The sequence below is a fragment of the Schistocerca americana genome, chromosome X, assembly GCF_021461395.2.
Source record: "Schistocerca americana isolate TAMUIC-IGC-003095 chromosome X, iqSchAmer2.1, whole genome shotgun sequence".
NCBI classification, from domain to species: domain Eukaryota; kingdom Metazoa; phylum Arthropoda; class Insecta; order Orthoptera; family Acrididae; genus Schistocerca; species Schistocerca americana.
This window is the reverse complement of record NC_060130.1, coordinates 906,833,978-906,849,274: the sequence shown is the minus strand read 5'-3', so window position 1 is coordinate 906,849,274 and position 15,297 is coordinate 906,833,978. Positions and strand designations below refer to the sequence as shown.

Below are 15,297 nucleotides of genomic sequence, written 5' to 3'. Positions count from 1 at the left end.
ACACTGTGATAAAGTTAACAATATTAAACTCTAAAAAATGCTGGAGTTCCACACATACATTCTCGTACAAGAGAAATTAGCTTATTTGTGTTTAAGAAACTTGGCTACAATAGATTTTAGCAGTGATGTAAGTAATTTCTATAAATTTTTGAAAAGTTTGCCAGAAGCAAAAGGTGGCAAGTTCCTTGCAAGCAGGTTTTCATCTTCATCAAAAATCAAAGTTCTCTTTAATACTCATGATAGCCGTGGCACCAGATTTGTACTGTCAGTAAGTTTTCTATTATTACTTCAACATTTATGTTTGACTGTTTACCTAAGTTGCTACTTATTTGTAATTTTTATTTGTGTAACAGAATGCTTTGTGGTTGAGGTGTCATGAAATAAATGATAAAAACTGTGATATTTCAAGGAGAGATGATTTTTACGCCTTACTCTGTGTGTGTGTGTGTGTGTGTGTGTGTGTGTGTGTGTGTGTGGTGATCACACATACCTTCATTCCTTCCATATTATTACAATATTTATCCAGATGGTGAAGTGTTTATTTGAAATTGTGAACAGTTTCTTAGTAGTGACTCAGCTCTGTATCAACTGTTAAACACGTATTAAAATGTTTAATGCAAATAGTGAAAATTTAGGGGCTCTACCAAATGTTCAGGTAATATAATTACATTAAAAGGAATATAGTAACTGGATGCATTTACAGATTGCAGTAGATAAATGGAAGAGTACTCATATCTGTTCTGCATCAGATTTTTATTAATTGGGTAAAATCTTTACCATTGTCACTGTTGCTATTGTCACAAAGATTGGTGTTATTGTCAGCCAGATGTTAAGGAACAATTCGCTTGATAAAATGCATAGTCAGTGAATATATGTATAGATAGTTGGTAGTGACTGTAAGGAAGAGCCTCGTGCTCTTAGTGTTTATCAGTCATAAGAACTGTGGAGCACTAAAGAACAATTGCCATGTATTTGTACTACAAGTGTGATTATATCATCATTGCTCTATTTGTAACTAAACATAAACATATAAAATAATTTAAAGTTTCACAATAGTTATTCATGAAAAACTGAATCCTGGATATGGTTTTGGTTTTGGCCAGGACAAATTGACTCTGAAGACTGTCGATTATCAACCTTTTTGGTAATTTTGAAGCCTGCCATTTGTTCCATATTGACAATAATTGACAGATAATACAATAATAATTTTGGAGCAGAACGTTGAACGGTTGTCTGAACACTAGTGCTGAGTTAACTGATCTAAATTTGAATTAGCCTGAAAACAGTTGTATATTGCCCAGGCATTTCTTGTAAGTTTAACAGCTTTGCCAAACTGTAGTTGTGGTGAGCAGGTGAAGATATAATTGAAATGTATTTGTACTAATGAAAGTATTACAAATTAAAACAAGGGAAAATAATTTTAACTGATGACAAATAAAAAGATGCAAAAGTTAACTTTCATTATGGTTTTCATTATGTCTGAAACTACTATGTTTTCTAATTGTATAAGAGGAAAGAGTATTGTTGTTACTTTTTTCAAGAAGGGTTTTTGATTGGTATTTAGTTTCCTTTTTTAAAAAAAATTATTTGCATTTCATTAGCTAAACTCTTGAAAATGTACAATTTAGACTTGTTTATACCTTTGTGTGCACATAGTTTACATTTATTACTTTTCAAATTTGGATATTCATTATTTTTAAATAACTTTCCTTGGCAGAAACAGTTTAACTTTTAATGTATTTTGTTTATGGTTGCATGTAGTGATGAAATAGGGTGGTACTGCTGTGTAAACGATATAAAATGTGATGACCACAATAATATGTGATGAGCACTAGTGTAAAAACATTTAAACAAAGGTAACATGCCTTTCACAAAACATGACTGTCAAGATTGTGTGTCGTGCTCAAAAGAGAATTTTAAAAATATTACTCTAGGATTAATAAATTTTTGCAGAAAGCCAACTGAAGCATGAGAGAATTCAAGTGATATGCTGGAAAATACTGACATGTCATCTTTGTCTAAAGTGCAATCTGTGTGTGAACTCTGATTTGCCCCCACAGTACTGTGCTAAATACCCGTCAACATATGGGGAACAATACTGCTGCTATATGTGAGGATATATAGTTGCATGTGTTGTATTTTTATTGGTAATGAACTCTGAAACACTATATGGTAATACTTGTCCCTAGCACAGTTCTAAACACTCCTTATGTGACTATGGAATACAATTGGCTGTTCTGCATGTATAATGAATGGGCAAAGTTATTGGAGTATTGTTTACTTTCAGATTAATGTTGCTTTTAGTGTTGTATAGTCCAGTAGAAACGGTTTACACCAACATAAAGTAGTAGCTTATAGTTCAGTATTACTGAAGATACACTGCCTGACAAAAAAAGAGAAGCACCCAGAGGACATGGAGGGATGTCAATGCAACTTCGTACACATACACACCATGGGCAGGCAGTAAATGATTAGAGTTGCAGTTCTTTGTGGCAGGTCAAATGGCAACCAGAATGCGTTAGTGTTCCTTATGTTTAATGGTATTGAATAGAATTGGGGAGAAGAGGAATTTGTGGTACGACTTGACTAGAAGAAGGGATCGTTTGGTAGGACATGTTCTGAGGCATCAATGGATCACCAATTTAGTAATAGAGGGTAAAAATTGTAGAGGGAGACCAAGAGATGAATACACTAAACTGATTCAGAAGGATGTAGGCTGCAGTGGGTACTGGGAGATGAAGAATCTTGCACAGGATAGAGTAGCATGGAGAGCTGCATCAAACCAGTCTCTCAACTGAAAACCACATCAACAACAACAACATGTTTAATGTTGGTACCATGTCTTGTCATACGGTATGCAAGAGGGGTGAACAGTGTCAGATGTTGAATGGTCACTGTTAAAGACACAGAGGTGCCATATACTCATATGAGAAAATCATTATCAGCGCCTGACAGTGTTTGAAAGCGACCACATTGTGGATCTCCATTTGCTCAGCTGGGCGAATCGTGCATTATGAAGATTTGTAACATGATTGGATGTGGCCTACGGTTTATTTATTTATTTATTTTTCATCTTTAAGCATTTACATGCAATCAATGTCGTCATGAGTAATGTACAATATTAAGTATTATAACTATTGTGAGGTATCACACAAAGCTAAAGTATACATTTTAAAAGAACATTCACAATAAAGAAATACATTTAATACATAAAGATATCCCACATAACTAAAGTGTGCATTTTAAAGAATGTGCATAACAAAAGAATACATTTCATACATGAGGATTTCTCCACATGTTTGACAGTTAAATGTGGAACTACAGAGACACAAAAAGCTTAGGAAGAGGTACAAACAGAGAAGCAAGTTGTTTCGTAAGTCAGGTCTATTTTTGAAGAGTTTTCAAATTCTTTAACACTGTAAAAAGCTTTGTCTTTCAGCCATTTTTTACTCTTTCTTTTAAATATATTAAGAGAGACACAATGTGCCTGCACCGGTAATGTGTTGAAAAGCCTTATTCCCATGTTGGACTGCATGGAAAAGTCAGGGCTGAAGTATTCACCATCAAGGTTCCAGTCGTCCACCAGACTCCCAGTTGGGAGGGTACTGGTTAAAATCCGTGTCTGACCTTTTGATATAAGTTTTGTGTGATTTCCCTAAATCACTCTATGCAAATGCCAGGTTGGTCCCTATGTTAGGACACCACTGATTTCCTTCCCCAGAGCTTGTGATCTGTATCTTATGACCTCATTGTTGACAGGACATTATTTATTACTGAAATTGTTACCCATTTCAGACCAGTGCAACTACACTTCGTTTTAGTAACATCCCATGTGCCACAATACCACCTTCATCACTTCACAATCAAACTTTGACCATGGAAACTCAGCGTAAATAATTAGGCTGACATCACCACTTCTGAACACGCACATCTCACACAATTACCTCTGGTTGACGATAATGACCAGCTCCAATTTTCAACTTGCTACTACTGTTAATAACATGCGAACACAGCGTGAATAGTTAGGCCAAATACGCATCCCATGCATCAACATTTAGCTAGTGCCGCCAACTAATAATGGCGACTTCTGCTGCTGTGCTGCACCAAGTGCACACAAGACATGTCAGTTACAATTTAAAAAGCATTGTCAACAGGCAAGGATCACTTGTGAGTACTGAAGATGGCTTAACCAGCTACAGCTGCATCAGTATAACACACACTTTGAAGTAACGCTAAGAATAAACCCCACAGGAAGAAATCATAGGATGTCAAATCCAGTGACCGTGGAGCCCAGCTGAGACATGCTAAGTTGCCAGCTCCTTGACAACCAATCCAACGGTTTGGTAGAGTTTCATTCAGATATTCATGCACTTGGTGACTCCAGTGAGCTGGTGCCCCATCTTGTTGAAAAATGAAGTTGTCTTTGTGCAGCCTCGGAAACAACCAGTTTTGTAACATAGTGAGGTACTGCTGACCGTTAACCATGTTTCTATCAAAGAAGAATTGGCCGTAAACAGATGATCAGAATATCACACAAAACACATTGACTTTTGCCGAATCTCGTACATGTTCAGTGGCTGCATGTGGGTTCTGTAGGCCCCAAATTTGAACATTATGTTTGTTTACCAGACCACTAACATGGAAAGTCGCTTCATCACTGAACACGATGCATTGTGCGAAAGTGTTGTCATGTCAATAGTGTCAAGAATCTTGTTACAAAATGTCACATGTTTGCGTTTGACATCAGAACACAGAGCTTGTAACGGCTGTGACTTCTAAGGCTTCATTACAGCCGACATCTCAAAATACGCCAAATTGTTGTTGTAGGCAGTTGCAACTCACGACTGGCAGGACGAGTTGATTTTGAAGGACTATGTTGGAAAGCAGTTTGAATTTGTGCAACATTTTCTTCAGGAACACAAGGGCGGTCAGGACTCTTTCCTTTACATACGCATTCTGTATCTAGAAACTGCCAATACCATCTGCGAATGTTCCACCCATTCGGAGGATCAGTTTGGTACCTGAACCTGAAACGTCTTTGCACTGTAATCATGGAATTGCACTTTGCAAACTCGAGAACACAAAATGATTTCTGCTGCGGAGTAGCCATTTTAAACATACGACAATAACCAAGCAAAACAGAAGGCAACTGACATCTAGCGGCTATTAATATAAACTAGACTATGTATTTGTTTCTCAAATAGCCAAGCCGAGGCACAGCAGTCGATAGTTTGGACAAAATAATACTTCGTAATACATATATTCTTTTTGAAACACCCTGTATAAACAATATCCCAACATGGAAGGATGTAGTATACTCACATATATGTGTCTGTGGGATGGGTGATTTTTTTCCCTGCTTATTGTTTATGGGTACTCTGTGTTAGTGTTATATTTCACCCCTTTTGTCGGGAGTCAGCTTAAACATGCTGTGGTATTTCTTTTTGGAAGACTTTCGATTATAATGTTGGCTTCGTATAGTTTAAGTACTTCTGTGAGTTAATTCCCTCCAAATTAAATACTAGAGTGAATGACACGTAGTATGTTGTGATTTTATTCACATATAATATTGTATGACTTGATAAAAACCTTGTTACAAACTTTTGTTGCTGTTCTTGGAGAATGGTGGACTGCTGTTCACAACTCTGAAAAAGTTTCTGGGTTCTGGTGTCTCAATGCTGCTGAGAAACTTACCAAATTAAGTGTCTGAAAGTTCTAACACAGAAGACCTTTGACATTCTGAAGTACTAGTAAAAAAAGGTTGAGGATATTGCACTTTTAGCACTCTCCCATAGTCCCCACACTCTCCCGTAGTCCCCACTCTCTCCCATAGTCCCCACTCTCTCCCATAGTCCCCACTCTCTCCCATAGTCCCCACTCTCTCCCATAGTCCCCACTCTCTCCCATAGTCCCCACTCTCTCCCATAGTCCCCCACCCCCTCCCATAGTCCCCACACTCTCCCGTAGGCCCCCACCCCCTCCCACAGTGGCTGCTCCAGTCCCGCAGTTGTCAGTGGCTGCCCCGGTCCCGCAGTGGCCGCCCTGGTCCCACAGTGGCTGCCCCGGTCGGGTCCCGCAGTCGCCGCCCCGGTCCCCTAAAACTAGTCCCTCCCCTTCTCCTCCTCCTCCTCCTCCTCCTCCACCACCTACTCTCACTCCCTGTTTCCTACACCTAGTGTCACTTCCCCTTTTCCTCCCCCTAGTCTCACTCCCCTTCTCCTCTCCTGATCTCGTACCCCACCCCTCTCACCCAAACATTCTTCCTAATTCTTCCTAATCCTAGTTACCCTCCCCATACACCTTCCCCTCTATATCATCTCAAACCACACTGTCTGTCTATCTCCATCCCCATACTGCTTCCTCCTCTCTCTCCCTTTCCTCTCGTGTCTCCCACTTTCCCGTAACCATTCCTGTCCTGTCCGCTTCTACATAATCCTCCCCCTCCTTTCTGATTAATCCTCCCCCTCCTTTCCCTTCCTCATAACCCTTTCCCTTTGTCGTAACCCTGTCCCATACCCTTCCTCCTCCTCCTCCTCCTCCTCCGCTTCCTCCTCACTGAAAAAGTGCTGTCTTTCATCTATATCTGTGTGATGAGCTGCTGTGAACAACTCCTGAACATTAATGGATTGTACCGAACTGCAACTGGCTTGCTAACTCAACCAATCTTGATCTCATAACACATGTTTGAGACTATTTGGAATATCGGATGAATTGTAGAATCCTCATATCTGAAATTAGGCCGCCCTGTGGGATCTAATCATCAGTGAATGGCTTCAGCTGGATGTGGCATGCCTGAAGGAACTTCTGGACTGTGCTCTCACTGAACAGAGGACGTGAGCAAGACTAGAGGCAGCATTAGATGGTATTAGCATGATGACCCCTGAGGCTGACTAATTTGTTGGACATTGTGCTAGTTTTTCTACTAATGTATTTACAAAATTCCAGTTTTCTGCATTTAAAAAACAGAAAATAAATAAATTTAAACTGCAATTATGACATTTAACAGAAGAACAATATTTATCTCAAAAAGTGTACTGGACTCAAAGCAGTTGTCACATTTGTCACTTGTGTTAGGGAACCCCCTCATACTAGTCACTGTTATTACAATATCAGAATTATTCCACTGATAGACCTGGCACCTTCTCAAAAGTTGTAGTTGTGATAATTTTCTAGTAGTGATACAAATCCTCATAGGCCTTCTGTTTTAGCTCACAAACCGCATGTGTTTGTTAGCATTCAAAATTATTTAAACTTAAGTGTACACTGTTTAATTTTTCAAACAGAATTATTGTAATGGTGTGCGCTAATGAAAGTATGGGACAGTTATTTAGAGAGAAAGTCCATTGCGAGCAACGTAGAAACTTTGACACAGCTGGACTGTGGAAGAAGACTACACCAAGAGTTTTGTCAAAAACAGTTAATCGATAAAGGGAAATGAGTATCCAATAACGTTAACATAATTTGTTTGCATAGAACTTTAGTGAAACATTGAATCTTGTTAGCATCTTACGTAGACAGTGGGTGAACGCCACTTAGCTCCAGTATAATAGATGTAGAGGAAATATGGGCGGAGTTTAAACTGATTGTAGTTCATTCTCTGGAAAAGTACGTTGATTAAGGATGGAATAGACCCATCATGGTTTAATAACAAAATTCAAAAAATGCCAAGTGAACAGAGATTGTTGAACTCACAGTTAAAAAAAGGATGCAGAAATGTTGCAGGCAAAAGTTAGTAGAAATTCATGTGTGTATAAAAATAATGGTACATGAACCACACAACTACTTCCACCATCATACGTCAGCGAAAGATCTTGTCAGACACCTGCGAAAATGTTAGTCCTATTGAGAATCACCAAGCAGGTCAAAGGCTTCTATACAGACACTTGCCAACTATACGTGCCAATAGGTGGAAGTGGAAAAAAACTGAAGTTTTAAATTTTGCATTAAAAAAAAATTGCTGTAATGTTTGAATACAGTATTAGTGTTGTGCTACTTGACAGAGTCACATCAATCGAATATTGGGGTGTGGAGATGTAAATTCATATGAAATGGAATGAGCACATATGGACAGTAGTAGGGAAGGTGAATGGTCGTCTTCAGTTATTGGCAGAATTCTAGAAAAGTGTAGCTCATTTATAAAGGAGACAGCAAGTAGAACACTAGTGCACCCCATCTCGAGTGGTGCTAAGGTGTTTGGTATCCTTACCAGTTTAGAGTTAAGGCACACATTGAAGCACTTCATAGGCATCTTACTACATTTGTTACCAGTAGCTTCAATCATTGCACAAGTATTATGAAAATGCTCTGTAAACTCAAATGGGAATCCATAGAGTGTAGACAGCATGCTTTTTGTGAAACATTATTATGGAAATTTAGAGAACCAGCATTTACAGCTCACTGCAGGACAATATTACTGCTGCCAACATACATTTTTCTGTGTGGACTATGGAGATAAGCTGAGAGAAATTAGGTCTCATACAGAGGCATATAGATTGTCATTGTTCCTGTTCTCCATTTTCGAATGGAGCAGAAAAGGAAATGACTCAGTGGTACAAGGTACCCTCTGTCATGTATTATATGGTGGCTTGCAGATTATGTAAGTAGGTGTAGATACAAGCGGTGTTCAGTAAGTAATGCAACTTATTTTTCAGATGTAAGCAGGTTGGTTCTATAGAGGATTCTAATATGCTTTATTATTCCCCACCCTTTTGGCTACAAAATACTATTTTTCTACATAATCACCGTTATATGTAACATCCGTAAGCCACCTTACTGGAAGGGCCTGCTTGCCCATGTGGTGCCGCTCTACTGGTAGACATTGGAACCAATATCTTGCTGCATCAGTCATCTCCTCATCATCCATGTACTGCTTCCCGTGGAGTGCATCCTTGATTGGGTTAAACAGATGGAAGTCTGAAGGTGCGAGATCCAGGATGTTGGGTGGATGAAGAAGAAGAGTCTCAATGAAGTTTTATGAGCTCTGTGTTGCCTTACTTATTGAATGCTCATTGTGTTTCATGTGTGTATAGGATGACCAAAAGTTAAAAGTAAAGTAGCAAAGATTTCCATATCTGAAGCAGTGAAGGAACTGTCATATAATTTTTATGTGGGGTGAAAGGATATGAACTGAGGGAAAACAACCAATTTTAAAAGGAGATTAGAAGTTTGTAGATTTAAATTAAGTTTGAATTGCATGGAATTATCTTTCCAAATCTGTTGTGTGTTGCCAACCTATCACGTGCAGCAATCACTGCTAAGGAATGTTGCTTTGGGAATTAGGTATTTACCATGAAATTGCAAATTACACTTATCAGTTCGATACCATGTAAGTTATTTACGCTCCATATCTTTTCATATTCCAGTGAACAAAAAGGCGCCATAAGAACCAACTGTTTAGACTGTTTGGATCGGACCAACTGTGTGCAGACATTTTTTGGACTGGAGGTACATAAATTATGTTTTGTTGTTTTTGTTTACATTCTTATTTTTAGTGTAGCATCATTATAAGTTAAGTTTTCATGTAGAGGTGATATTTATTTTAAAATTTGTTCATTATTTTTATGTCCACAGCAGTTTCCATTATGCAAATTCCAGTATATTATTGGTCTGGAGTATCCAACTGTACTGTAGCATGACAGCGCCCAGATGTAATATGTAAACTGTTGTTTCTTTTTTGGCATTATCTGATTCTGATCACAATTTTAAGAATGGCACAAACAGTAAAACAAATTATTTTGCTGGTGAAAATAAGGTTGTCACCTATGTAGAAAGTTACATTGAGTAGAGAAGTATGTTAGCAACACAATATATAATTTAAATTTTAAACTGTGTTGCCTGTTAATCTTGGCAGACAGAAAACAAAAGGGTTATGATGTATGTTATCCAAATGTGTGTGTTGAATAGCTTTACTACTCTTTAGTGGTGATAATACCGTGTAAGTATTACAGCTTTAAGTAACTGATATTCTTAGGGACACCTTCTGGAAAGTGCTTGCTCTTTGATGCATTCTTCTAAAAACTGCCACTGCTTCAGAATGGACAAGAATTTGTCAAATTTTGACAGAAGTCTAAGAAAATGGAGCTGTTGCCAAGTATTTAAAAGGAGACAGTGACTAAAATAAGTCACATGAATAAAACAGGTTTAGCTCCATTGATTAATCTAAAAGTTACGTGAATGAAGAATACATTTGAAACTTCCTGGCAGATTAATACATTTCATTCACCATGTCCATAGGACAGAAACTTTTATTGTTCCAAGATGACTGGTTTCAACAGTCTTACCCAGCCATCATCTGATCTATGTAAATGAAGAACACATTTCGTTCACCATGACCAGAAGACAGAAACTTTCATTGTTCCAAGATGACTGGTTTCAACAGTCTCACCCAGCCATCATCTGATCTTATGAAACTTGTTATAAAAGTGCCATGTTACATTACATAAAGTCAGAGTACAAGAGGCACTCCAAACATATACATATCTTGATAAAAAGCACACATTTGTAAAATTGGTATGAGCCATCGGCCTCAGCGGGTGACTGAAAGATACAGTGTAAGAGAGAGGGGGGAATCACGCTGGGGCATGCAGAGATGTTCTGACAAGTTTGGCATTGATCTTTATTCTGTCAAAGAATACACAGTGTCTCTGCTGATCCAGGTGATGGCACATAGTTTGTATAATTGTGTGAGTGCAAATACCAGTCCTAGAATACATTGCTACAGCAGCCGGATGCTCTGTACCCATGACATAACAGCTCCCATCCTTGCTTGGGCTTCATGGCCGGCAGCGGATGTTGGCCAAACCAATAGCCCCATTCCTGCCCTCCAGAGTGCAACTATCTATTCCCTCAAGCACTACTCATTGTCCACCGAAGGGTAATAGCCAGCAGCTATCATTGTAGTAGTGCCTCGACAGCTCCAGTCGCTTGCCCAGAGCATTTTGGTTGGTGATTGAGAGGATAGCCTTTTACCCGAGAGGCTGCAGGATCACGTCCCAACTCTGCCCTTACAAACATCAACTTGCAGTCTGTCAGATGACGTCACCCAGATAGAAGAGGCTGGCTGCTCCCCTGCTCCCCGCAACCCATCCATCACCAAGTTCTAGGCCCGTCTCACCACAGCTGTGGGGCTTCCATACCTTGGAGCTGGGCGGTTGATTTAGCGGGCTGGTTGTCCACCTAAATCCATTACCAGATGGTCATCTTGGTTGGCTTGCAACTTAAACAATCACCATCATGTCCATTTTCAGACTACAACAGAATGGTGACACAACTGCGTGCCTTGAGCCTCTGGGCTCCATTATTTATACTCCTTTTACTATGCCTCTGATGTAGTCCCTCTGGAGGGAAGAAGTGGAGTGCTCCTTAATAATTACATCAGCTTTCCCTAGCCCAGAGATCCTTCAGGTCAATGCAACATATTCTGTGACAATGTCATTACAGTTGAGCCTGTGAGCGTAGCCAGGAAGGAAAAAGTCTGTGCTGATTACCGCACAAGTAATGCCATTAATAATCATCCTGCTTTCCTGAAGCTCGAGTTTACTCAACCATACTGATATTCCTCCTCCATAACAACCTACAGTTTCCACTGTGAATACCGAGTATAACCAATGTGCTCCTGTCCTCTGGAAGTAAGTACAAGCTGGCAGGAGCTCCTCCCCACAACTCGTCCCATTTACTTCCCCCAGAAACAAACTCGCTTCACATGTCCACATACCATTCCATACATGGCCACCCGAACAGATCACAACCTTCCCTCCTTCCAAGAATGCGCAATACACAATAAAATCATCAGTAATAACAACATGAATAAAAACTAACAAGTACACAAAAAAGAAAAAAAAAATATCCCTACCGCAGTAAAAATATACACACTCTGACACAATAAGCCAAAAAAACTCCCAACAAATTACAATCATACACTTTACTTATGCGACCTTAACTTATCTGGCACGTCATGCACCATGTGTTGCTCACCATTTCCAGGTCACTTCCTTTTACCCCTGGTGACTTTTTTCCTCTTGGCTGGTTGCCAATGTACCAGAGGTATAGCAGCTACTTGTTCTGTGTGTAGGCAAATTGGTCATACGGTAGTTGTACTAAGTGTAGATGGGTGATGATTCACCAGAATAATTAATTTTTGGTTAGATATTTATGTGTTGGGTGGGTGAATGGGTGTTTGTGTTTATTTTGTTTTTTAACATTTGAATTAAGGTAGAAGTAGAGCATGCAAATCAGTGGGAACACCTGCAGCTACTACAGTGGATGCAGTTGCTGCTTTAACTCAGCAAGTGCACACATTAAGAGAGGAATTGGAGAATGAGAAGCAAAGAAATTTCAAACTTATTTGTGAGTTAGAAGCTGGGAAAGCAAGTCAGGTTCAGCCACAGTTCGAGTTAGATGAGAATAAATCTGGACTGAAGCGCATTTTGTTTCGTACGTCCCTGCAGCAACGGAGGACGTGACAATTTTTACTTAGTATGTTAGGGGCACCGAGGTAACACATGGGTGATCAGACGAAATAACCCTGGATGTTGCTAGTATGAGTTTGGTGGGGCATGCCGAAGCATATGTTGTATACCATGAGACTTTGATTAAAGGACAAATGTTTCAGCAGTGGGCCACTGGACTTTACCAGTGATACATTTAGCAAAAGAGTGCATATCTTTTTCAGGAGAAACTAAGTACTTTGTCAGTGCATCTTAAAGAGTCTGTGGAAGCGTTCTTGGACAGAATCTGTAAACTGAATACAAAGACATATGTACAGGTCCAGAATACAGAATCAAATAGGGCATTATTGCAAAAAGCAGAAAATAGAGCAGTGGACATTTCTGCCTGGTATACTCACAGAGATGTCACGGGAAGTCCAAATGGAAAACCTCCATCAGCTCTTAGGATCACAACACATAAAGAAGAGGTGGATAGTGCAGCAAAGCTGAGTGTGGACAACCAGGTGTTTGCTTCTGAAATCAGGTGTAATAGATGTGGTCAGGAGGGGCATGTAAGGATGCATTATAGACAACCAGAGTGCTGCTGTGAGTGTGGCAGAGTGGGCCACTGGGCATCTGATTGTAGAAGTAGGAAACGTGGGAAGCACCAGCAAGGGGAGCAGCCTTTATATGCAAATGGGAGTGCTTCAACCATTGGAAGGCAATTCTGTTAAATCATAACATTGCACAAGTTAGTGCACAGAGAGAGTGGTGGTGAGTGGCAGGAAACAGAGGTTTTTGGTAAAACAGTGGCTCATGTGTCCGTTATCAGTCTGGACCTCGTGGGAAAGAGAAGACTGATGCCTCCACAGTATAGGTTATGTGGGACTGGCGATAATAGGGTGGAATCATCTGCGAGAGGGTGCAGTAATAGCCACTCTGGAAGTCTTGGAAGATGATGACTTTGACATGTTGAGTCTGGAGGAAAGCTGAAGCAAACCGTCGACACAGAAGTGTTACAAGGGAAAGTGGGTCACTTGAAGGGCAGTGATTGAAAGGCTATGCAAAACCTGTTGTTGAGATTTAGTGATTTATTTTGTACAGACGGAGAGTAACCAGCACCCCCAATGACATCACATATCGACAGGGGAAGGAAGGAACGAAGGAAGATTGGGTTGAACGTCCCATTGACATCTAGGTCATTACAGACAGAGCACAAATTCAGGTTGTGTCAATGACAGGGAAGGAAATTGGCTGTACCCTTTCAAAGGAACCATTCCGGCAGTTGCCTGGAGCAATTTCGGGAAATCACGGAAAATGTAAATCTGGATGGCAGGACGTGGGTTTGAGCCGTCATCCTCCTGAATGAGAGTCCAGTGTGCTAATCACCCCGGCAACAGATAGCACACCAATTTATATGAAGCCATTCTGCATTGCGAGGCAACTGCAACCATTAGCAGAAGAGTTTATTGAGCAACAACTATGGGTTGGGATCATAGAACTTAATTATAGCCTCTGGAGCATGAATACTGTGGTCGTGCTGAAGAAATTGGTGGAAGGAACAAGGAAATATAGATTTTGCTGCGACAATAGATAGCTAAATGCAGGAACCTTTTCTGATGCTTATCGAATTCCAAACATCAGAGAAACTTTGGATAATCTGGGTCAGTGTCACTTCTTTACAAGTATGGAACTCAGGAGCTAGTACCATCCAGTTGGAAGTGGCACGTAAGGAAAGGCCAAAAACATCATTTACGGTGCTGGGTGGCCACTTCCGTTAAAAGCACATGCCATTTGGACTAAAAAATGCAGCTACAACTTTTTAGCTTTGTTAGATGTGGTATTGAGAGGATTAAAACCAGAATCTTATATGGTGTATCTAGATGACGGATTTACTGGAGCATGCGAGACATTTGGAGGATGTCTTTAGCAGACTATGTTGACACTTTTGATGTTAAGTATGGACAAGTGCTATTTTGTACAAACTCAGGTAAACTATCTGCGGAACATGATTAGTGAACATGGCATACAGACCAACCCTCATCTTATAGGCACAGTTTAAAATTTTCCAACACTATGAACAATTGAAGTGGTACACTCATTCATCAACGTATGTAATTGTTACAGATGGTTCATGAGGAACTTTGAAAAAACAACTGAACCATTGAAGAAGCTACTGAATAAGGGGCAAAATCCCATTGGTCACAGGAATATCAAGTGCCATTTGAAAAATTAAAAGAAATATTAGTATCAGACCCAATATTGTTTTTATTCTTTCATGATACACTTAAAAATGAAGCAGTTGGTTGTGTTTTGGGACAGATGTTAAGATGGTTAAGAACATCTAGTGTCTTACACTTCGAGGCAGCTATACAAAGTAGAGTGTAGCTACTCAATGAATGAGAAAGAGATGTTGGCAGTCATATATGGTATTACGTATTTCCAATGTTACCTGTATGGTAGGAAGTTAAAGGTCATGACAGACCATGCCTCTCTGAAATGGTTGCTTGGTTTAAAAGCTCTGTCTAGTAGATTAACATGGTGGGCACTTAAGGTTAGTGAATTCACGTACGAAGTAATCCATAAGTAAGGGAGATCCCATGCAAACGCACATGCATTAAGTTGTGGGGTAGTGATGTTGGGGATGTTATGGAGGAGCATGGAAGAGTGGCAGAGGGCACAAAAAAAGAATAGGGAGTGCCAGGTATTGCCGTCACAGTGACAGTTTGTTATTCACAAGGGTTTGTTGTATCAAATGATGAGGTGTAGTCCACATATGGCGGTCCCAGCAGTTTTTCAGGAGGGAGTTTTGCACCAATCTCATGACTATATGTTGTCAGCTCATGGAGGGCGACATGAGATGGATAAATGT

At 39.8% G+C, this 15,297-nt stretch overlaps 1 protein-coding gene across 1 annotated transcript in view; it reads left to right on the top strand.

Annotated features, from left to right (window-relative positions):
- Positions 1-15,297, top strand: part of LOC124555696 (synaptojanin-1) — a 135,064-nt gene that overhangs the window by 38,814 nt on the left and 80,953 nt on the right. The window contains exon 8 of the mRNA XM_047129701.1: positions 9,363-9,444. Coding sequence (XP_046985657.1) covers positions 9,363-9,444 — 82 coding nt within the window. The remainder of the gene's footprint in view (positions 1-9,362; positions 9,445-15,297) is intronic.